Source organism: Dermacentor variabilis, chromosome 1, assembly GCF_050947875.1.
Source record: "Dermacentor variabilis isolate Ectoservices chromosome 1, ASM5094787v1, whole genome shotgun sequence".
NCBI classification, from domain to species: domain Eukaryota; kingdom Metazoa; phylum Arthropoda; class Arachnida; order Ixodida; family Ixodidae; genus Dermacentor; species Dermacentor variabilis.
This window is the reverse complement of record NC_134568.1, coordinates 214641860-214664281: the sequence shown is the minus strand read 5'-3', so window position 1 is coordinate 214664281 and position 22422 is coordinate 214641860. Positions and strand designations below refer to the sequence as shown.

Here is a 22422-nt window from a genome sequence, read left to right as displayed (position 1 = left end):
TCGCAAGTTACTAAGGTATTCTCCATTAACTTTTATCCCCAATTCTTCCCAATCCAGGTCTCTGAATACCTCCTGTAAACACGCTGTGAATATCATTGGAGATATCGCATCTCCCTGCCTACAATACACGGTCCGCCAAACGTGTCCAGCCCTGCTGCCGTCGCCGACTCTCCAAAGAAGGCGCATGGTGAATTATCGTTGCCGTAGTCTCCAGTTCTCCGAAGGAAGTTCATGGTGGGTTAGCGCTGTCGTCTTCGCCGGTTCTCTGAAGGGCGCCACCACCGCGGGTCGATCGAAGCACCTGCAGCGGGCTGAGATAGCTTTGCAGAGCAGTACCCCTGCAGGCCGATCCTAACAGCTCCTCCATGGCCCGAAAGATCTCGCCTGGCCAGTGCTGACAACCGCTGGGCAGGAAGAGAATGGCTGGCGAGCAAGAATATGGCTTTGCTCTTTGCAACCCCTGCGCACTTGGAATGCCTTCAATCATCTCACAACAACTGGCACAGAAGAGTCGATCCCGGCAACACAATATACCACTCAGCGTGCAAACACCTGGAATCAGCTGATAACCCACCAGGCTTCCTATCAAAATTTCAATGCAAGCCGCCCAAATAGGAACCCCAAATTTTGGCCCCAAAATTTTGTGCCGCCAAAGCGAGCGTTCACGTTCCCCCTGAGTTTAACCCGATCTGACCGTCGGGCTGCACAAGAGCAAAGGTTTACGCTTAACTAAGCCGAAGGCTCTCAACCACCAATACCCGAACATAACTTAAGCAGCCTAACTTCACGAACAGCCTGTTCTTACCCTATCGCAGTGGCGTACTTATTGCACGGACTGGTGCCGCTGAACAGCATGGTCAACTCCATAGGCACGTAATCACAATCGCGCTAGCTTTGAGGTCCTTATTCCGAACTCGTACTTGCGTCGTACGCAAACGTTTCATCGCGCTCACCTTTCTTCCACTAGTCCATGTACAGGACACGTACCTTAAACGAACAACTAAACTTGCGTAACTTACGCACTCCGCAGAACCCTTTAAAAAATGCGTCTTCTATTGACTAGTTCCACGCACGCTTACTAGAGAAGTCAGAACGCGGCCGCCCTCAACACACACGAGCAACCCAGTCATAAACCTTCTGCTTCCTTCCGTCCACACAGGACCCGCGCTAACGGAACTGAGAACGCTTTTCCGTGCAAATTGTGCACTAATTGAAAACCTACGCGCCTAAACTTACAAAATTCAGAAACACTTATTTAAAAAAAGAAGTCCCTCCGAGCGGCCGCTGCTTCTTCGGTGAGACATCATTTTCTGTTTTCTTGGAAGAATCAGTGCTGTGTTGAGACTTCACTGTTGTCCAGGGAGGACAGACATCCCGTGGGATTCCTGTGTGCTAAAGATTACGCATAATATCGCGTGGTTTTGCTGCGCTCCGCAGCGCATCTACGCCTACCACGGCGGTAGGCAGCAAAGAACACCGGCACGAGCCATATGTCTGACAGCGCGTTCCTAGGCGCATGAGTGCCGCACACTCTAAGAACAGTTCACACCTTTTGGCTTGCCCCTTCTGCCACACAAAAATAATCGTCATCTGCCTTGATGCGTTTCCTTTCTTTATCGCTGCGAGCCCAGAACTTTCCAGTAACGAATGGCACGCGCGTTATCAGCATAGAACAGTTTACACCCTTTGGAGTGCCCCTTATAACGCGCGTGCCGTTCGTCACTGGAAAGTTCCGGGCTTGCAGCGATAAAGAAAGGAAACGCATCAAGGCAGATGACGATTATTCTTGTGTGGCAGAAGGGGCAAGCCAAAGGGTGTAAACTGTTCTTAGAGTGCAGAATCGGCGCCGCACTCGGAAGTGCCACAGCACGCGCCATGTCATCAAGCCGGCGACGCTAGTTTTCAACGCTGCCCTACCTTGCAGCGCACCTTCAGTGAATATGGCTGAGACAAGCGAAAGTGAAGCCAAGAAACCACGGGTTGACGACGACAAAACATCTGCCTATGAGCTAAGTGAAGATGAAGACATAGACTGCGATGAAACGCCGTTCTCCTTGGTAACGTATAAAAAGAAGCGGCCTGAGGGAATTCCAGTTGTTTTTCGACCCTCACAGGAAGGACGCAACTTCTGGCAAGTGAATCCAAACCGCGCTGCGTCGGAACTTGTTTCCACGGCAAAGGAAAAGGTGCAGTCATTCCGCGTGAATAGAGATGGAAGTTTCTCTGTCAGCGTTACTTCAGTCTTATCTGCAAGACATCTACTGTCGATGAGCGAAGTGGCTGGTTTCAAGCCATTCATTCCGGCATCTTATACCAAGAATGTTGGCAAGATACGCCATGTGCCAGTTGAGTATACGGAAGAACAACTGGTTGACTTCCTAAAGGATTTTGGAGTGACATCTGCCCGTCGTCAGGCGCGCTACAATTGCCAAGAAGACGGAACGGTAGAATCACGCCCTCTGAAAACCGTCGTCCTCCATTTCAGAGAAGACAAACCAATGCCGCAACGAGTGCATTTAGGTTTCACGAGTCACCCCGTAGAAGAATATCATGGCCCTGCTCTAAGATGCTACAACTGCGAGAGATTGGGACATTTATCGAAGAACTGCTGTTTAAAAAGCCTCTGTCCTCCCTAGATCCCTAAGGGAGGGAAAGCTGCTGTCCAATCGGACCGTCCACAGTCGTTGGGGCGTAGTCGACCCGCCTTTGAAGGGGAGGGCTCACACACTCACATACGCACTTTGAATTCCCAGAACCCGAGTTGAGCGGGTCCTCGTAGCCAGATGATCACGCTTGCCCCAGCCGGCACCTCTTAATTCCAGAGCTGGCTTTCTCCTGTAGTCGCCACGAGTGTGTGTCAGCAGACTGTGACCAATCCTGGGGCCCGAGGAAACTCACCGCAAAACACCCTTTTATTAGAGAAGCTCTTCTTGCTGCAAATAGACCATGAAGGCCGCGGCAAATTAACCAACAATACACGGTCCGCCAAACGTGGCCAGCCCTGCTGCCGTCGCCGACCCTCTGAAAGCGCATGGTGTATTAGCGTTGTCGTAGTCCCCAGTTCTCCGAAGGAAGTTCATGGTCGGTTAGCGCTGTCGTCTTCGCCGGTTCTCTGAAGGGCGCCACCACCGCGGGTCGATCGAAGAGCCTGCAGCGGGCTGAGATAGCTTTGCAGAGCAGTACCCCTGCAGGCCGATCCTAACAGCTCCCGTTAGGCGGTGAAAGGGGAAATGATAATTGAAGCGGCTAAATAAGCATGCGTCTACTAATCGCAGCACGTCCTTTCCTTAAATCCCGAGCGACGATTGCTAACGCGGCGCAGCATAGCGATGATTTGCTCCGTCTGGCGCGAAAGTAGAGAGAGGGTGTGACCAGCTCTGCCATCGTTCTGAAAGTAAAGTCCGAGGACGCGCGCTCGCGACACCCGTGATAAGGGTGTCCCGTCGACGAGGATTGTGATTGGGTCCGGGGGAGACTTGCCGCGTGGACGGAAGATGACGAGTTCGGACTTGTGGGGGACGCAACTGAGGCCGCCCTTTCGGGCGTATATAGTCTGACACGATCTCGACCGCCTGTTGGAGCCGGTCCTGGATGGCTCCGTCGGAGCCCCGAACCGTCCACAGCGTTATATCGTCGGCATAGAGCGCATGGTGAAGATACACGACTTGGTCCAGTTGTTTGGTGAGACCTGCCATAGCAATGTTAAAGAAATCACCGATCCCGGGGGGGGGGGGGGGCACGTCCCGTTAGTTAGATGATACCCGAGCGGTGCGGACCAATTCCGATCGTTGATGTGTGGTCGCGGAGGAAGGCTCGGACGTAGTTGTATACCCGGATGCCGCAGCGCGATTCGGCGATGTTGTTGAAGATAAGGTCGTGCTCCCCATTATCGAAGGCCGACTTAAGGTCGAGCGCGAGCAAAGCGCGGGTTTTTGCTCCCTGCGGGGGACCGAGTACCTCCCCCTTTATTTGTAGTAGCACGTCCTGTGTCGACAGGTACGAACGAAAACCGAATTGCGTATGCGGGAAAAAGGACTGGCGCTCGAGGAACGGCTGCAGGCGCCGCAGGACCTCGTGCTCCATGAGCTTGCCGTTACAGGACGTAAGTGACACGGGTCTGAGATTGTTGATGGAGATAGGTTCCCCGGCTTTGGGATGAGGGATATATCCGCGTGGCACCATGTCTGGGGCAGCGTGGCATTCAGCCAATGCTCGTTAAACGTGTCCACCAACCACTCAAGATCCTCGTTATTGATATTGCGGAGAGTCGCATGCCGGATGTGATCCGCTCCCGGTGCCGATCGAGTTCTTGCGGATATCCTGCAACACGGCACGGACCTCCTGAATTGTGATTTCTGCGTCTAGCGCGGTGGGCGGCTCTGCGATATATGGGTACGGACGATAATGATGGCTCGAGCCTGATGGGATAAAGCGCGTCTCGAGCTCCTGGAGGAGGCGGTCGGGGTTGTCCCGGAGCGAGTGAGTAAGAACGTGCAAGCGCTTCCCAGGTAGCACACAAAGTCTTGAAAACGTCGCATTAAGGGATTCAACGTCTGAAACGGATTTTTGACCAAAATCGACGCATCAAAGACGTTCCAAACAAGATAGCTTAAAAACGAGGGGTGAATACGTTTTGATAACGTTGGAAGCCAGACAGCTTAAAAACGAGGGGTCAATACGTTTTGCAAACGACTCAAAACGCCACGCCACGGCGCGTCAGCCTCTTTAGCGGCTTCTACAATATTCAACAACCCATCAACGCGATCCAACCTTGCGCAAGGTGGCGATACCGTCGTCAAATCATGTGACCAAGGTGGCCACGTGATTCGTGATGCCGGGCGAGCCGGGCATAGTCGCGTCGTCATGGCGTCGTCGCGTCACCGCACTCGCATTGCGCTGTGGTGTGTTTGCGGCTGTTCTGAACGTGCTGCCGCTGCCCTTTGCTATGTAAGTGTTGCAGTGTTTTGCTTTCAAGAAAACGATATTCTGTGATCAGTTTGGGTTGTGCGATATGTTTGTGTGGTCTTAATTTGGAAATCAGTAGTGTTTTCAATTGTTATGTGACCGAGGCGGCCACGTTATTCATGAAGACGGGCATAGTTGCGTTATCGCACTCGCATGGCACTATGGTCTGTTTGCGACTGTTCTGAATGTGCTGCCGCTGCCCTTTGTCATGTAAGTGTTGCAGTGCTTTGCTGTCAAGAAAACGACATTCTGTGATTAGTTTGGGTTGTGCGATCTGTTTGAGCCGGGCATAATAGCGTCATCGCACTTGCATTGCGCTGTGGTATGATAGCGGCTGTTCTGAATGTGGTGCCGCTGCCCTTTGTCATGTAAGTGTTGCAGTGCTTTGCTGTCAAGAAAACGACATTCTGTGATTAGTTTGGGTTGTGCGATCTGTTTGAGCCGGGCATAATAGCGTCATCGCACTTGCATTGCGCTGTGGTATGATAGCGGCTGTTCTGAATGTGGTGCCGCTGCCCATTGTCATGTAAGTGTTGCAGTGCTTTGCTGTCAAGAAAACGACATTCTGTGATTAGTTTGGGTTGTGCGATCTGTTTGAGCCGGGCATAATAGCGTCATCGCACTTGCATTGCGCTGTGGTATGATAGCGGCTGTTCTGAATGTGGTGCCGCTGCCCTTTGTCATGTAAGTGTTGCAGTGCTTTGCTGTCAAGAAAACGACATTCTGTGATTAGTTTGGGTTGTGCGATCTGTTTGAGCCGGGCATAATAGCGTCATCGCACTTGCATTGCGCTGTGGTATGATAGCGGCTGTTCTGAATGTGGTGCCGCTGCCCATTGTCATGTAAGTGTTGCAGTGCTTTGCTGTCAAGAAAACGACATTCTGTGATTAGTTTGGGTTGTGCGATCTGTTTGAGCCGGGCATAATAGCGTCATCGCACTTGCATTGCGCTGTGGTATGATAGCGGCTGTTCTGAATGTGGTGCCGCTGCCCATTGTCATGTAAGTGTTGCAGGGTTTTGCCGTCAAGAAAACGACGTTCTGTGATTAGTTTGGGTTGTGCGATCTGTTTGAGCCGGGCATAATAGCGTCATCGCACTTGCATTGCGCTGTGGTATGATAGCGGCTGTTCTGAATGTGGTGCCGCTGCCCATTGTCATGTAAGTGTTGCAGTGCTTTGCTGTCAAGAAAACGACATTCTGTGATTAGTTTGGGTTGTGCGATCTGTTTGAGCCGGGCATAATAGCGTCATCGCACTTGCATTGCGCTGTGGTATGATAGCGGCTGTTCTGAATGTGGTGCCGCTGCCCATTGTCATGTAAGTGTTGCAGTGCTTTGCTGTCAAGAAAACGACATTCTGTGATTAGTTTGGGTTGTGCGATCTGTTTGAGCCGGGCATAATAGCGTCATCGCACTTGCATTGCGCTGTGGTATGATAGCGGCTGTTCTGAATGTGGTGCCGCTGCCCTTTGTCATGTAAGTGTTGCAGTGCTTTGCTGTCAAGAAAACGACATTCTGTGATTAGTTTGGGTTGTGCGATCTGTTTGAGCCGGGCATAATAGCGTCATCGCACTTGCATTGCGCTGTGGTATGATAGCGGCTGTTCTGAATGTGGTGCCGCTGCCCATTGTCATGTAAGTGTTGCAGTGCTTTGCTGTCAAGAAAACGACATTCTGTGATTAGTTTGGGTTGTGCGATCTGTTTGAGCCGGGCATAATAGCGTCATCGCACTTGCATTGCGCTGTGGTATGATAGCGGCTGTTCTGAATGTGGTGCCGCTGCCCATTGTCATGTAAGTGTTGCAGGGTTTTGCCGTCAAGAAAACGACGTTCTGTGATTAGTTTGGGTTGTGCGATCTGTTTGTGTAGTTTAATCTGGAAATCAGTAGTGTTTTCAATTGGAGGGCGCGGAGTGGAGGGCACTAATCAGCTCTTCAAGTCCATTGTCATGTTATGTGAGGCGCCTTTTCACTGACGCTGTAATTAAGGCGTTAAGGGCAGTATAAGGACGAAAGTTAGAGGGACGAAATCGTGCCTGTGTGTCCCTAGCGTCGGGGTCGGCCGCTATGCGTGATCCTAACAAGAAAGCATTTTGCAGAATGCGAAGAAAGGCGGCAAAATTTCTGTCTGTGCGCACCTTGCCGATCTCCGCAATAGAGCCGTCATCGTGGTATTTTAGTCTCCCGTTTAGCAAGAGTGTTGCAGACAAGGGAACTGGTTCAAACAGGCTTTTTTTTAAATGATTCAGTACTAGTGCGGTATCTCAAAAGGTGAGGTCAAGTGCTCGCCCTATTTTCTTCCCTCGCGCTACAGCGCACTGACAGAATTTTGCGTGCACCATACCGTGCTTTTATCGTTTGCGCTTCAGGTTCTCAATTGTGTTTTCACCCCCTTTACCCACGTGATGGGTATTTCATGGTATTACCGGGTACCACATGTGTCCATATATTGTGTCCAATATATGAAACGGCCAAATTCGATTTTATTTGACGCCTCAAATGGTAGTAATGTATTGAGTCCCTTGTAGCTTTGTGCTTGTTATCAATTTTGCTATTTGGCGAATGGATACAGCATGTACGCTGCATAACTCGCTTGTGGATACTGCATACGTGAGTCGAGTATGCCCTTGGTATAAAATAACGTGTATGCTTTAGGTAGTACGATTGTTTGCAGCTTGGGACATGTGTCGGAATGTACGCTGTGCGCCCTTCGCGCTTTACGGCGGCCTGCCGAGTTCGTGGGGGTGCCATGTGTGCGCATGGAGTTCGCGAAGCGCTCTCGCAGTTTATATATATACACATGTGTTCTGTTCGCGCGCTTCGCACAACAGGGCATGTCGCAGTTCTTTGTCCTTGTGCAACACATTTTCCTAGCGTACGTCTGTGCATTATTTGATACCGGTTTCACACGGGGCTCTTTTAGCCGCTATCCAGTCCCTTACAAATCGAATTTCTCGGTCGTGATTGGCTCCTCTGCGCAAGCTACGAGAGTGAGCCAGTCGCATCGATAATTTCGATCCGGATCGGGCTTGATCGCGATCGAGAGTGGTCGTGTGACACCGGTTTTACACATGGCTCCCACATAGGGAACACTTTAAGTTCAATGCTACTGAGTGAAGAGCAAGTGCATATATATGCCAGTGGTGGTATGTGGGCAAGTCTTTCTGGTGAAGCCAATACTTGTGCATTCAAAACATTCCAATTACCAGCGTAGTGCATCAATGTGTCTACTTCGACAAAATGGAGCACCAGTGCAGATATCTGAGCATACCTGTCCAGGGCAGCAAGTGTGTCTACATTGAAACCACTACCAGCATGTGCGGCAGTTCTATTTCCAGCAGCGGGACTCCACAATAATCAGTAGGGTGCTCTCAAGCTGTTTATCTATGAAGCTCTGCCTGGACTGTGTGCCAAATATTTTTGGACGTGAAAGTGGGGGTGAATTGGTAAACATCAGTGGAACTGTGCCTGGACTTTGTGGCAAATGTTTTTGGATGTGAAAGTGTGAGTGAACTGGCAAAGAATTTGCTCTGGGCTACATGTGTTAAACGTTTTTCTCATACAGTGTGCTTTTTTTTACTTTAGGAGAGTGGAGATGTGCGCAAAGTGTGACATGTCAGCGTGCTAATTAATGTATTTGCTGGTTTGCAAATTATTCGTTGCAACTTTATTTTTGCCAGAGAGGTACAACTTTGCCTCTTGTAAAGGGCTTTTTAGATAAAACACTTACTATTTATTATGACCATTGCTTCCTTTGTTACACAAATGCAGCTTCCAGTGCATTCCAGTTTATTTCCATGTTTATGTAAGTTTCTAATATGAGGCTTGCATATTCATTTCTCACGTTCTGAAGTGGCAAGATGCAGCATTACTGTCTCATCGTTCGCTGTACTACAGTAGTGTTCACTTGTTACACTGAATCCCCCGTTTAAGTATTCTGTACTAATTTCACTTTATTGTTTTTTTATTGTATGGTTATTTTTTCTCGCCATTACCTTCTTTGATATATCCTAAAGGCATTATTTCCAATTTTGCATTGTTCCCATTTTTTTTTATTTCTGTCACAGGATTGTTTTATGATGTTATGCGGTGGTATTTCTTTTTGTGCTCTTTTCAAGCTTCTAGATGATTGGTAACATTGCTTGGAGGCAGTTATCATCCAATTCATACTCTTGCATTTTTCAGTCTACTTCTTCCATTCGCTCCTATGTCACTTCTACATAACTCTAGTCCATCTAATAGCACGCGCACTTTACTATGATAAATTAGACACTTTAGTACACTCCAGGTTTTTCTGTTCATTTTTGTATGTGTACTTGGAATTTTGTTTATGTGCTAGTGAATGTTCACTTTCGAGTTCATTACGAATCCTTTCTGCGACTTTTGTCATTGTTGATGTACTTTTACTTCTATTTGCATTTCTCACACAGTTTGTTCGAACCTTGCATAAGCATTACATTTTAATAAAGTGTTTTTGCTTTGTCACAATGTTCTCATTTCATGCACTCTTGGCATGAAGGGCTTGGTCTGGCCACCTGCCAAGACGTGGCCATTTGTTCTTTGCAGGATGTCATTCCCATTGTGGTTGTAAGCATCGTAGCTTACTAAAGGCGGTATTAAGGATTTATTATTCCTAACAGGCTCATTTTCGTGCGACTTGGTAGAGGATGCGCCGGCCATGCGGGGATCAGTGCTTGGCACTGCGCCATGGCTCTTACAGTCAACACCAACGCTTCTACTCATCTGGGACGCGATTGGAGATCGTTGTTCGAAACGCCCGATCAGTTTCACCTCACGCGATCGGCCTAGGCCGTGCCAATGGGTGCGGCTGACGACGTCTGCGCGGCATAGGCCAGTCGCGTGAGGCGAAACTAAACGCGTGTTTTGAACAACGATGTCTGATCGCGCCCGTTACCCGCGAAAATTAGCTTCAGATGATCGTAAACCTTTCAAGACCGCTTCTAGACCAGCTTTTTGATAACGTCCTAAAAACGTTTAGAAATTGGTTACGAATAGTTTTGGCAAAGGGATTACTTGTGTCTTTCCCAATCCTATTTCTAGACCAGCTTTTCGAATACGTCTTGCAGACCTGTTCTAGATCGTCTCAAGAAAGTAATTAAGCCGGACATTAGCAGAGATATACGACGTTTTCCCGCCGAAGTTCTCTCATTCGTGTCTTCTTTAACCCGTTTTTATCGTCTTGGATAAACGCTACGGAAACGTTACGTATCTCTTTTGTGCTACCTGGGTTGTGTGTCTGCGTCTTGGTGCCCGGTGAATCTATCAGTGCTCGGAGAATTGCCCACGTCTTAGCCGTGCCCAGCGTGCCGGACAGACGGTCACAGAATCATTTCCAGTTGTTACTGGTAAGAGTCTGAGCGAAGTCCTGCCCTTCTCGCGTGATACGGGCAACCCGTAGTTGCACCCCCCCCCCTTGCGATTCAGATACTGCCTCCTCCTTCAGCCCCCTCCTGGCGTCCCACAGGTGGAGCAGGTGTGGGTCAACGTTGGAATTGGCAGACGTAGTAGTGATCGCGCGTGTAGTTGTCTCGAGGTCTGCTGTGAGGGCTGCGAGCCAGTTCTTGTACCCACCCGCTTTTGGAGCGGCGGTCCGACGCTCCCGAAATCGAGCCCAATCCGTTATACAAACCGGGCGCTCGGGTCGGCGAGAGTCGCTGAGAGGAAGGGTGGTTACGACGATGTAGTGGTCGCTACCTAAATTCTCGTCTGGACAGGACCGCTCCAGTGCCGCGCATCATTGTGAGGTCGGGAAACGTATCTCTCGTGACACTGTTCCCGATGCGGGTGGGTTGCGCGGGATCAGAAAGCAATGTGAAGCACATGTTGCATTTCCCATCCCACAATTAACTTCGTCCCTTTCACTATTGCCTTCGGCCAGGTACCCCCAGACCGGGTTCGGTGCATTGATGTCTCCGCAGATCAACAATTTGCTCCCGAGCTTGATAAACTCAGTAAACAGGTAGTGGAAATTGTGGGTGCGGGCACGGGGGGAACTGTATATATCTAGAATAAAGATACTTTCGCTGCGTTTATGGTGTGTGATGACTTCTAAAATTTCATGAGGGATGTTGGTGGCCACGGAATGAGTCAGGACCGTTAAGCGGTTGGACACGACGGCCCCCACGAGCTGCGAGTTGCTGCTGTGCGCTTCGTATCCCGCGAGGGAGGGGGTGCAGTTGGGTTCCTGAAGCAGAATGATATCAGTATCGAGCCACCGTGGTCGTGGCAATGTATTGCTGCAGGGGGCCCCGCTTGCGGTGGAACCCCTTGCAGTTCCATTGTCATACGACGAGTTGGTCCGCGTTACCCGTCCCCATCTTCGGGTTTGAGGACTGATGGGCGCGTATATTGGTGAGAGCGTTTTGTGCTAGGGGTAGTTGTCTGGACGGGTGCGAGCTCCTGGTGGATTTGCTGTATGTTCCGCTGGGTCTCCTGCTGTATCTCGTTGGGTAGAGCGGTGATGCTGCTCGTTATCAGGTCGTGGAGTGTAATCACCGTTTTGTTGATTGTGTCTTTTAGTGCAGACACTGCCTCATTAAGCATTTCGCGGAACTCCTGTCGAACGTTGGCGCACGCGGCCTGTATCTCGCGTCTAAGTCGGGTATCCAGAGCCTGCATCTTAGCCTCCAGTTCAGAACGAAGCTGCTGATGCGCATTCATGTGGGAACTCTGTGTGGTCTGTGAGGGTGAAGTGGAGTTGGGGGACGGAGCAGGAAAGGAGGGTGAGAGCAGAGGAGGACCCTTCGCACAGCTTACCTCCAGAGGTTCCGCCAAGTTGTGCTCGGCCTTGGAGGTCTTGGGTTGCTGGCTTTGTTCTCTTGGCAACTGGTCCGCCCGGAGTGTCTTCAATGGGGTAGCGTTCTGTGAAGTGGTCATCCGTTTTGCTGGTGGCGGGCGTGACTCAGTCCTGGGGCGAGTGCGAGTGCTGGCCTTGCTTCGTGACTTCGCTCGGTACCGGGACCTTGATCGGGATGAAGGTGTAGGCTAATAATTCACTTGTTGTTGTTGCTGCTGCTGCCGCTGCGCCTGCTACTGCTGAAATATCTTCCGAACCCGTTCCTTGTTGAAGGGGGGCCGAATACGGGCGGGGCAGCCCGCGTCTGTGGTGGGGTGATCGCCCCCGCACGAGCAGCACTTGGGCCAGCAAGAGTGTCCCGGTATCGGGTTATCAACGCCGCATATCTCGCATACGATGCGGTCCGGCGTGGGGCAGTTGTCAGAGCGATGTGCCAACTGGAGGCAAACTGTGCAGAATTGCTGGCGGGGACGATGCACGTAGCAGCGGTATTCGGCGCCGTAGTAGCGAACGTAGTGGGGAACCCAGAGTCCTTCGAAGGTGAGGAGGGCCGTGTTCGATTTGCCCATCATACGTGCCTGCAAGACAGTGAAGCCCGGCGTAACGAGATGATCCATAAGTTCGGACGGGATCGTTTCCAGATCCACACCGGAGATGATTGCTTAATTTACGTGAGTTGTCCGGTGCCGCTATGTAGACCGAAACGGGACAGGTGCGCTGGCCCAGGCGAAGGTGTTGGACGATGTACAGGTTCAAGGCGATGTGTTCAACCGGCGTGTTTATCACGGCAAGATCCTGTTCCGGGCGTAGGCGAAAAACAAGCCTGCGGCCTCCCCAGTGGCCCGGGTCAGGGTGAGACGAGCCCACTGGTCCAAACGTAGCCCTCCATGTGGACGCAGGATGGCCTTGTAGTCGTGGAAAGGTAAGGGGAGTGGCCGCAACATGACGGGCCGACGCAGTTGGGAGGTATTGCCTTTGCGTGCGCGGCGCTTCCCTTGGACTAGCACCCATGCACAGCCGTCCTCGCTGGATCGGGAAGTTTCGTCACTAGTGGTCGTGGCCGGAGTCGTGTCCATCGCCGCTGCAGCAGACGCGACCACAGCGTCCGTCGCAACTTTCTGGGTCGGAGCGTCCTCCATCTGGACATAAAGGGCTTGTGGGTGCCGGCGGCGTTCACGGAAGGAAAAACGTTAAAATGTACCGGAACGTGCATGTAAGACAGAGGTTCTCACTTGATGCGATGCAGATTCATGAAGGTTGGTCGAAAATGCGCCACTGTCCCCAGTCAGAGCTCCTGTACAAAGCCGTCGGCAGGCCAAAACTTAGGCCACGTCTACACGTCTAGGCTTAGCGATTCCGTTGGGCGCCTGCGGCTGCCGTGGTCGCCAAGAGCCGGAGGGGGGTTCAGTTAGACGACAAACGGTGAAAATGTCACTCACTGGGGTCGGGGTGGTCTCAAAGTGATCTCAGTGACTTGCCGCGTCGATTGAAGGCAGCGGTCAGGATGCTGAATCGGTTCGACCTCCGAAAATGAGTTGGAAAGCGAGAGCCCATGCAGAGCACGTCCCGTAACGCCGGAGAAACCGACACGGCGATGCCCTCTCCCCTCACGCAGCGCCTGACGCACTATTGATGCAGCAGGTGTTCTCTTTCGCCCACTCTGCCCCGTCGAGGCGTGCTCCTGACGTGGCGTCGCAGCCAATGGGAATTTGCCTGCCGTTTCGCTGCTACAGACGACAGACGCCGGCTTTTTCGCTCAATATTGGACCAATAGACGCTTTCGCATAATAATAGTGTCTTCACCTGACGTCCTTAACTGGTATTTTTTTCTCTTTTCTGGGGAGAATTATTGTAACTGCAGATTTCCTAAGGCGTCCACGTATGTTTCTGCCACAGCTTCCATCAGGGTGTCTGCCAACCGGTAAAACCGGGAATTCTCAGGCAATTTGAATAATCAGGAAATGCTCAGGGAAAAGTCGGGGAACTTGTACTTCTATCGGGAAAATTAGCTGTCAGTTTTTTATTGATATGGAACGAAAGTCAGCCTAATGCTGACTCGAGGAAAAGAGGAATCGTAACGAATTGTCTTTGACGCTGTGTCGTCGGCTGGAGGAGCAGCCAGTGTACAATCAACGACCGATTTTCGGGACGCCCGATCTTTGGGACATGCCCGATTATGCGGACGGCTTTGCGGCACCACCACGTACGCCATATAGAGTCAACGTATAAGAACGTATGAAATTTCGGACGCAACAACCCTTCGCCATCTGATTTTCCAGACTTTTTACCGTGACCGCATCTCCGAAAGGGCATTATTCCTCGAACCGGCGCTCTCGCACGGCAACGCTAGGCCTAGCCACTTCGACGTTCGCTACTCGGCCTTTGTAATCCTCGTCAGTGGCTTCGAAGCTCCGAAAGCGCGGCGCGTTGCATTATGCCAGTTTCCGAAAGTAAGTAAATAAGTAAATAATTAAGTAAAGAGAGGAATCATAACGAATTGTCTATGATGCCGTGTCGTCGGCTGGAGGAGTTGCCAGTGTCCAGTCAACGACCGATTTTCCGGACGTCCGATTTTTGTGAAATGCCCGATAATGCTTGCGGACGGCTTCGCGGCACCACCACGTGCCCTATATATATATATATATATATATATATATATATATATATATATATATATATATATATATATATATATATATATATATATATATGTGTGTGTGTGTGTGTGTGTGTGTGTGTGTGTAAACGAGAAGAAAGGGGGTTAACCGAGGGGCCCGATTTTTATTAGTCATATCATGAGAAGCCAACAAACACTGACACCAAGGACAACATAGGGGAAATTACTTGTGCTTAATAAATAGAATGAAGAAACGATAAATAATGGAAATTAAAGTGGATGAAAAAACAACTTGCCGCAGGTGGGAACCGAACCCAAAACCTTCGCATTGGCAAGGAAGTGTGCCGCCGCTTCTTTGAAGGAGCTTGAGCTCTGAAAACAAAGTGTTGGCTGACGACGATCGAGATGCAGGTGTCCCTCATGCGAACCAAACTAAATTCTTTAAAGCACTGAAAGGCAACACTGAGGCATTGTGCGGGGACAGAGAGTATGTCTAAAGCCCTTCCATTCACGCGCGCCACCGCCGCTTTGAGTATGTCAGGACAGCTAGTTGCTGAGAGAAAATCTCACTTGTGACAGTTCGGGACTCATACCAATGAACTTGCTATCAGTTGATAAAAATAGCTCATATTCGAAAATATTAGCTCCTGTGTGCATCTTTTTATTCGTATTTGAAAATGTCCCGACTCAATTTGCAATGGGCTATACCATTTTATTCGCTGTACATTTTACTAACCCACCCCCTTCAGTTTTCTATTTTGAATAAACATTACTCCTTACTGTTCAAACTGGATTAAGTCGTTTTTTTTATTTTTCAACACGCTTACATGCTTACTGACAGCATCGGGCGACATGGTGTCAGCCCGTCTTCATATAAAACAATGTTCTGTGTCACTCAGGGAATTTTGCAAAGGCACTCAGGGAAAGTCTGGAAAACTTGGGGAATTTCAAAATGTCAACTTGGTAGACACCCTGTCCCATGCTTTCTGGTACCGTGTTCTTGGGCATATAATCCGCACCAAGAATTCAAAAAAAAAATAACAGTAAAGTTGGGGTGCGGGCTATATGCAAATTTCACCTTTTAATGAGACAGACAACCGCTCAAACCATGAATCGAGATAAGCCCGCTGATGGAAATTTAAGATTGCCTACCATAGTGGCTAAACGAGCTATGTTTTTCTCATTAAACGTATATTATAATTTATATTTCAAATTCTTCGCTAAAAGTCACAAAAAAATTACTTTTGGCGCCACACGCGGCGTAAGCATCAAGATGCGAAAGAGGTCAACCACGCGACCTTTTATTGCGAAAGCAATACTGCTAGCACTTTCGGCCCATCGGTGGTCGTGGCGCCTCCTTACACAGCTGCGCGTCACGTGACCGTGTGACGTCACGCCAGACCGAGAGACGGGGCCCCAGCTCGCGGCATCGATGGTGGAGGCGAAGCCTTGCGCGCCGCTGCTGCGGCGCTACCGAGAGAGGGCGCTCGCTGGTGTGACGTCACGCTAGGAGGATAAATGGGGCTACAGCTCGGCTCCTCGCAGTGGTCGGCGCGCTGCCTTGCGCTAAGTCGGATGATGATCAGCCGAACCAAGGCGCAGCCAAGGGTATTGCTTTCGCAATCTTCCAGGCTTAACCAAGCTAATCCTTCAGCCAATTTTTATTAGTGCACGCGGTTCCTAGTTTCTTCATTAGTATTGCAATACAGTACAGTTTTTTCTGTTATAAGTGTTTTTCTAACTTGCAATGTGCAGATAGGCCTTCGTTTGTAGCGAGTAGAAAAGTGGTGCTGCTATTGGCGGCGAGGAGTTACGGAGTCGCCATCTGTCGGAAGCGCCTCACTTGCGTAGTATGAGGGATCATGCAGCGCGCTCCTCATAGGTTTCGCTTACGGCGCTCAATAAAAACACCACGCGGCAGCCCCCCTGGACATTTATGCAGGCACTCTCAAAACGAGGGAAGTTTTTGACTGTCGATATAATAATCTTTGGCAAACTGAAAGCACAGAATCGTTTACAGACGCTATCTTTTTACCGAATACGTACAGTACATGAACGCCACTGCGCGCGGTCGCCGCGATGGAGTCTCCCGAACCGGCTTCTTGCGTGAAAGGTAGGCTAAACGCTGAGAGTAAACTATGTGAAATATGTTCTTATAGTGGGCTGTCCGTATATCCAAATGGGGCATAACCGAATGGAGCCTCAATCCAGCGATCGCACGAGTTCGCAGCGACAGACTGCGCGTCTGCATGCACGTCCGCGCACAATGTTTTACTTTCGCTGTGAGCGCGTTTTCGCACCATGCCGTGAGCTTTAGGCCGCAGCATATATGAGCATTTGACAGTACACTAGCAACCATTGTTGCGTGGACGCTATCAGAACTGTTCAAAAATAATTCCGTTATAGAGACTTCGACGCCTAGCTACGGCGACTGTGATGTGCCGTCGCGACGATTCAATCTTTTTTTGTCTTCTAAATTCTTGGACATTTCAACATTATTTCTGAAGTTGCGTCGCACTGTATGTTTATCGGTTTTTCTCAGCGTGCGATTTCCCTCTGCTTGATTTTCGTAATCCAGTGCATTAATTCATAACACAAACATGACCATATGCCGTGCCTTTTTTTAATGTGCGTCGTACTGCTCCCTTTCCGTTCCAGTGAACTTGCTAGTATCTAGCATGAACAAGTTCATAGACCAAACCGCCATGACATTTCCGGGCAGCGGGCGCGGGCGAGCGTCTCAGTGCGCGTTTTCTGCTAGTCACCGAACATCGCGCAGTCTCGGCGCCGTAGCAGAAATGTTCCTCGCGTCTGTGCTTGCTGCATACCCGAGTTGTAGCCGATGGCTGTCTGCCAGTTCCAAGTTTCGCCAGCCAAGCTTCACGCAGCTCCTTGCCCTACGGATACGTGTGAATAAGGCTGACACCGGGCTCCGTTGCGTACGTCCGGCACTGCTGCACCGAGCAGTAGCCTACCATGTCGCACGCCTCCAAAGGCAGCCACCTACCCATTATAGTACCCGCCGTGGTTGCTCAGTGGCTATGGTGTTGGGCTGCTGAGCACGAGGTCGCGGGATCGAATCCCGGCCACGGCGGCCGCATTTCGATGGGGGCGAAATGCGAAAACACCCGTGTGCTTAGATTTAGGTGCACGTTAAAGAACCCCAGGTGGTCAAAATTTCCGGAGTCCTCCACTACGGCGTGCCTCATAATCAGAAAGGGGTTTTTGCACGTAAAGCCCTAAATATTATTATTATTACCCATTATAGTACTTTCAAATGTTGTCAAGCAGACACCCAAGGCGGTAAAGCCTCACCACTTAATCAGAACCGCGGCGCAGGTGGGACTTTAAAGTTTCGTTTTCAGCTCGCTTCAGCGCTTCGGAAGCAGCCGACGCGGCCGTTGTGTCCACGTGATCCCTCATGGACGTCACGCCGACGGTGGCGCTAGCTTTTCCAGTGGTCGAGCTCGCCGCCAATAGCGCTGCCTTCATCTCCGTTTTCGATGAGTTGGCTTGACTCGTCTATCGACAGGACGACGACGACGGGGGCCAGCGAGCAATGACGTATAGCGCCGTAGAAAGAAAGGTCTGTACAACAACACGAACTTATTGTACGAGCTTTTTATTTTCAAAAGTGGTTGAAAAGGTAAAAATGTAGGTGGTTAACCAAAATTACACTCACTCCTGTGAAAGCAGGATGGGTGCTTTCACAATTTGCGAGGCGGGCTATGGACATCGCTCTCACTTCTTAGCGTTGCTGGAGGAGGGCCTCTTGCTCAGATGGAAAATATTTGCCTACAAAATATCCACGCGCTTTCGGAAGTAACCGCTGCATATGTAAACTATAGTGTAATCTAGTACACTAACAACGTAAACACTACCGAGGTTGAGCTATGCGTTGAGCCATAAAAAATTAGGTCCTTAAACATCGGTTGCTAGTTCCTTTAAACCGGAATTACTTATTAAGCGGGTCGTGTTAACAATGTTTTGCTGTATTTCACTCAACTGATTATTGAGCATTGGTGCAAGAGATTCACGTTCCGGTGGCCTTCCGACACAGGCAAAAAATTTTACCAGAAATTGCACGACAACCTGACCAGCGGTTTTAACGCCATTACAGGGCGCCTACCAAGTTGACATTTCCTAATTCCCCAAGTTTTCCCCGAGTGCCTTCGCAAAATCCAATTTGAATACTGTATGGAATAGTTTTTGTTCAAAGCACCTTCTTGGTCAGTTGTACAGACAACCTCCGATTTTTCGGATTCCCTAGGGGCCGCTAAAACTTCCGAAAAATCGGGCAGTCTGAAAAAAATGAATGCTGAATGCATGCCTTTTACTACCCCCAAGGGCTCAAGTCGCCACAGGCACGACCGAAAAAGCTCTGAAGGCCTACCAGTACACTTATTAGGCGTATTGCTGCTCGCACTGTGATAGGAGACGGCGGGTGCACGTGTCTTTAATTAAGGAATACATACCGTGCCCCGCGACTATTGCCCTATGCACTCTTGGTATGATCACCACAATATTCCTCCCACACTGCTCTCGCCATTCAGATATTATTAATAAAGATGTTTTACTCTCTCACCACAATACTTCGCGTAAGCTTCACCGCGTAACACTATTGTGTCGAGGCGAAGCTGACTTTCAAGAGCCGGCATTATGCAACGCGCTGTGCTTTCCGAGCTTTGAAGCAATGCGCGAGGATTAGAAAGGCAGACTCGGTGCCACGACCGACAGCGGCTGTACCTGACCTACGGTCACGGCAAAAAAAGGGTTCTTGCGTCCGATATTTCAGATGTTCTTATACATTGACTCTATGGGGTACGTGGTGGTGCCGCGAAGCTGTCCAGGTTATTGGGAATGTCCCAAAAATAGGGCGTCCGGAAAATCGGTCGTTTACTGTACACTGACAACTCCTCCAGCCGACGACACGGCGTCAAAAGGCTGTTTTACAGCCAGCATTAGCGCTACTTCCGTTCCCTTTCAATAAAATTACAGCTAATTTTCCCTGATAGAAGCACAAATTCCCCGAGTTTTCCCAGAGTATTTCAGGACTGCAAATCCCCGAGAATCTCTGGTTGGTAGACACCCTGCATTACTTTCAGAATAAATCCAAATGCATAATTGACTCATTTCACAAATTAAGGCTTTAACTAGTTATTTTATGGCACATATTGGAAGTTACGACTTATAGCTGGCAAGTTTGAAAGGCATATATCCACTTGGAATAAATTTTGAGGATAGCACCAGTTTCGATATAGGCCTTCAAAATTGCAGAAAAAATGCTGTTCCATTTTTTTAATGAAACACCATTTTATGCATGGAAGCACAGGTATAACTGGAATGCCAATGTATTTTGTCACACACTATGGGAATCTTGAAACTGGCGTCATCCTGAGATTCATTCAAATGGATATGCCTTGTGAACTCTCTGGCTAAAATTCATAAATGTCTACGCTTCGAGAAATGCAGTTCAAGGACTAGAATTGTGGCGACTGCCACAGATATTTTAAAGTTTGTATAGTCTTAAAAAAAGTATGCATAACAAAGAATATCTGCTGCTGCTATTAAATCACTATGCATGCAAGTATGGCATGCTCAGATGGATGCCAGTGATAAAATGCAAGGAACACCAAATTTTTTTATTCATTCTGGATTAAATAGCTGTAAAATGTACATTAAAATGAAACGTTTAAAACTGCACATACCATCTTGCTTTTCACACACTAAACCGGTATTACAGAACAACAAGTGGCAGCTACTGCCTTGTCATACCATGCAGCCGATGGGGAAAAAAAATATTGCAAAGAACACAACAGATGGGTTTGCTACTATAAGTGCTCTCTTATAGTTTGTACTGGCAAATGGCTACGTGTACAAGCAAAGAACAGCATTTATCATTTGGCTATGCAGAAGAAAACACATCTATTTGACAAAAAGCCACGTTCTGACATGTCTATGTCTGATGTTGCAGATCACTGCTGCAACTTCATTAATATAAGCAATGATGATGTAGGTATGCAAACTCACCACACATAGAAGGAACTAGGCAGGCAATTCTGCTTTGCCATGACAATCTCTCAGCAGACAGACAATAGAGAAAAAGCAGACAAGAAAAAGAACTTTAGTCTATTACAGCTTATTGCTTAGGTATTATCTAGATCAGAGTAACAAGCAGAGATAACTGCAGAGTTCCTAACAAAGTTTAAATAAAATTTTCCTTTCATGACATGGTCATTTTCAAAAAGCCGTAGTTTATCGCAATCCTGGTGTGGTTTGAAAGAGCCCTTTCTAGTATCCTGCACTATCTGGATGCAGTGAGTAACACAGAAAAGACAGACAGCAGAGAAAGTGCAACTTAAAGGCAAGGGATGTTTCATTAAAGGCAGGTACTATTTGTTTTACCGGGCAATAAAGCGAGATTTTTGTCTAAAATCCTTGACTGTACAGTTAAAAATTGGCATATGTTTGATGTGTACACAATGTAGTTGTATGTACAAATTTTTTAGGGTACCTTGTGATCAACCAATTATATGGCTTGTGCGCTAATGTGGAAAATGTAGTGAATGTACTGAATGAGCAGGTGCAAAAAGCGGACGGGAGATTCCAGTGATGTGGCTGGTGCAAGTTGTATGGATGCTTGCTGCTGGAGCGATTCATAATTCTTGAGGCGCACTCTTAAAATGCCTCTTGTGTGGCTCTGCAGGGAAAAAGCAGTAGTAAACATTCAGGACATTAGATCACAACCACCACTGAAGTACATTTGTGTATAATGAAACCTCAAACTTCAATATAATGAAATACTTGATATAACAAATTATTTAACTTTTTATAACTTCTTATAAGACACCATGTATCTTGAATTTTAATATATAACAAAGAGCGTCTATACAAGACAAACATAAAATTTCTCTGCCGCCACGAAGGAATACCAAGGCAATAAATGGAAATCGCCATGGATGCACATAGTAAAATGGTTGAATTACAAGGGGCTGCACGACCGACTGCCCATGCAAAGCAGTGTCCTGTTCCATACAAGGTCCAAGTGCAATAAGATCCTATAGTGCCACGCGAGCTGTGTGCTTTAGGTGCTATTGCAAGCCTGCGAGGGTGCAGTAATGTGATCAAGCGTGCACGAGTGGGGAACAGGTTGATGAGTGTTTCCTTTTCTGGCATGGCCGTGGTTCCGCATGGCTGTCAGTGCAGCTGAGCAGACTGCGAACCCTGTGTTTGGGCATGCCAAGATTGCATGGCATTATGTACAATGTGTTCCCACAAATTTAGTACTGGAGGTTGCATATCTCGAATTTCGGAGACTCGATGAAGCGGGAGGCAGACAAAGCATTTGAGTCTCGGTGTTGGCACATTTCATGATAGCCTTGTCCTACTGAGTGTGACGCTATCAGCTGCAGGGGCGGAGTGGACTTGAGAAAGTGTGGCTGGCTTCGCTTAATTTGGACAGCTGATGTGAAGATATCATCGACATGGCATGAAACTATTTTTCATCACATACTCTGAACTTCAACAAAATGAATTTTTCTCATTCAAATTAGTTTTTTCTGTTAGATAATTCAGAAAATCTTGCAGCCCCTTCCCTGCAAGAAAAAAAGAAAAGAAAAGGTCGGTGACTGTACTTATTTGCATTGAAGGTCGCATTTCAATACAACAAAATTTTGATATAATGAAGCCCCCCCCCCCCCCCAAATTGCCAATTTCACCGACTTTCTTATTTCGAGGTTTAACTATACAAATGTCTCTGCTTATCTGGAATCAATATACTCAATCAATCAATCAATATACCCCTCACACACAAACTCCAGCACTTCCAAGAGTCTAATACATACAGCCATATTTGAGCCTGATACTTGATGAAGACTGTGCCAGTGCTGCGAACTAAAGATCAGAAAACCTGCAGCACATTGCTCCCGAAACTGATAAACCACCCTCTGAAATGGGCTGCTATCAGGCATATATTCAGCATGCTATCTTTTATTGCACCTGCCCAACATGAAACTGCCCCTTGAATG

At 48.6% G+C, this 22422-nt stretch overlaps 1 protein-coding gene across 2 annotated transcripts in view; it reads right to left on the bottom strand.

Moving 5' to 3' along the window:
* Positions 1–20016: 20016 nt before the first annotated feature.
* Maf1 (repressor of RNA polymerase III transcription Maf1) overlaps positions 20017–22422 on the bottom strand; it is a 35868-nt gene continuing 33462 nt past the window's right edge. For both annotated transcript variants that reach the window (XM_075668530.1, XM_075668540.1), the window contains one exon: positions 20017–21095. In XM_075668530.1, coding sequence (XP_075524645.1) covers positions 21074–21095 — 22 coding nt within the window. In that variant the 3' untranslated portion in view covers positions 20017–21073. The remainder of the gene's footprint in view (positions 21096–22422) is intronic.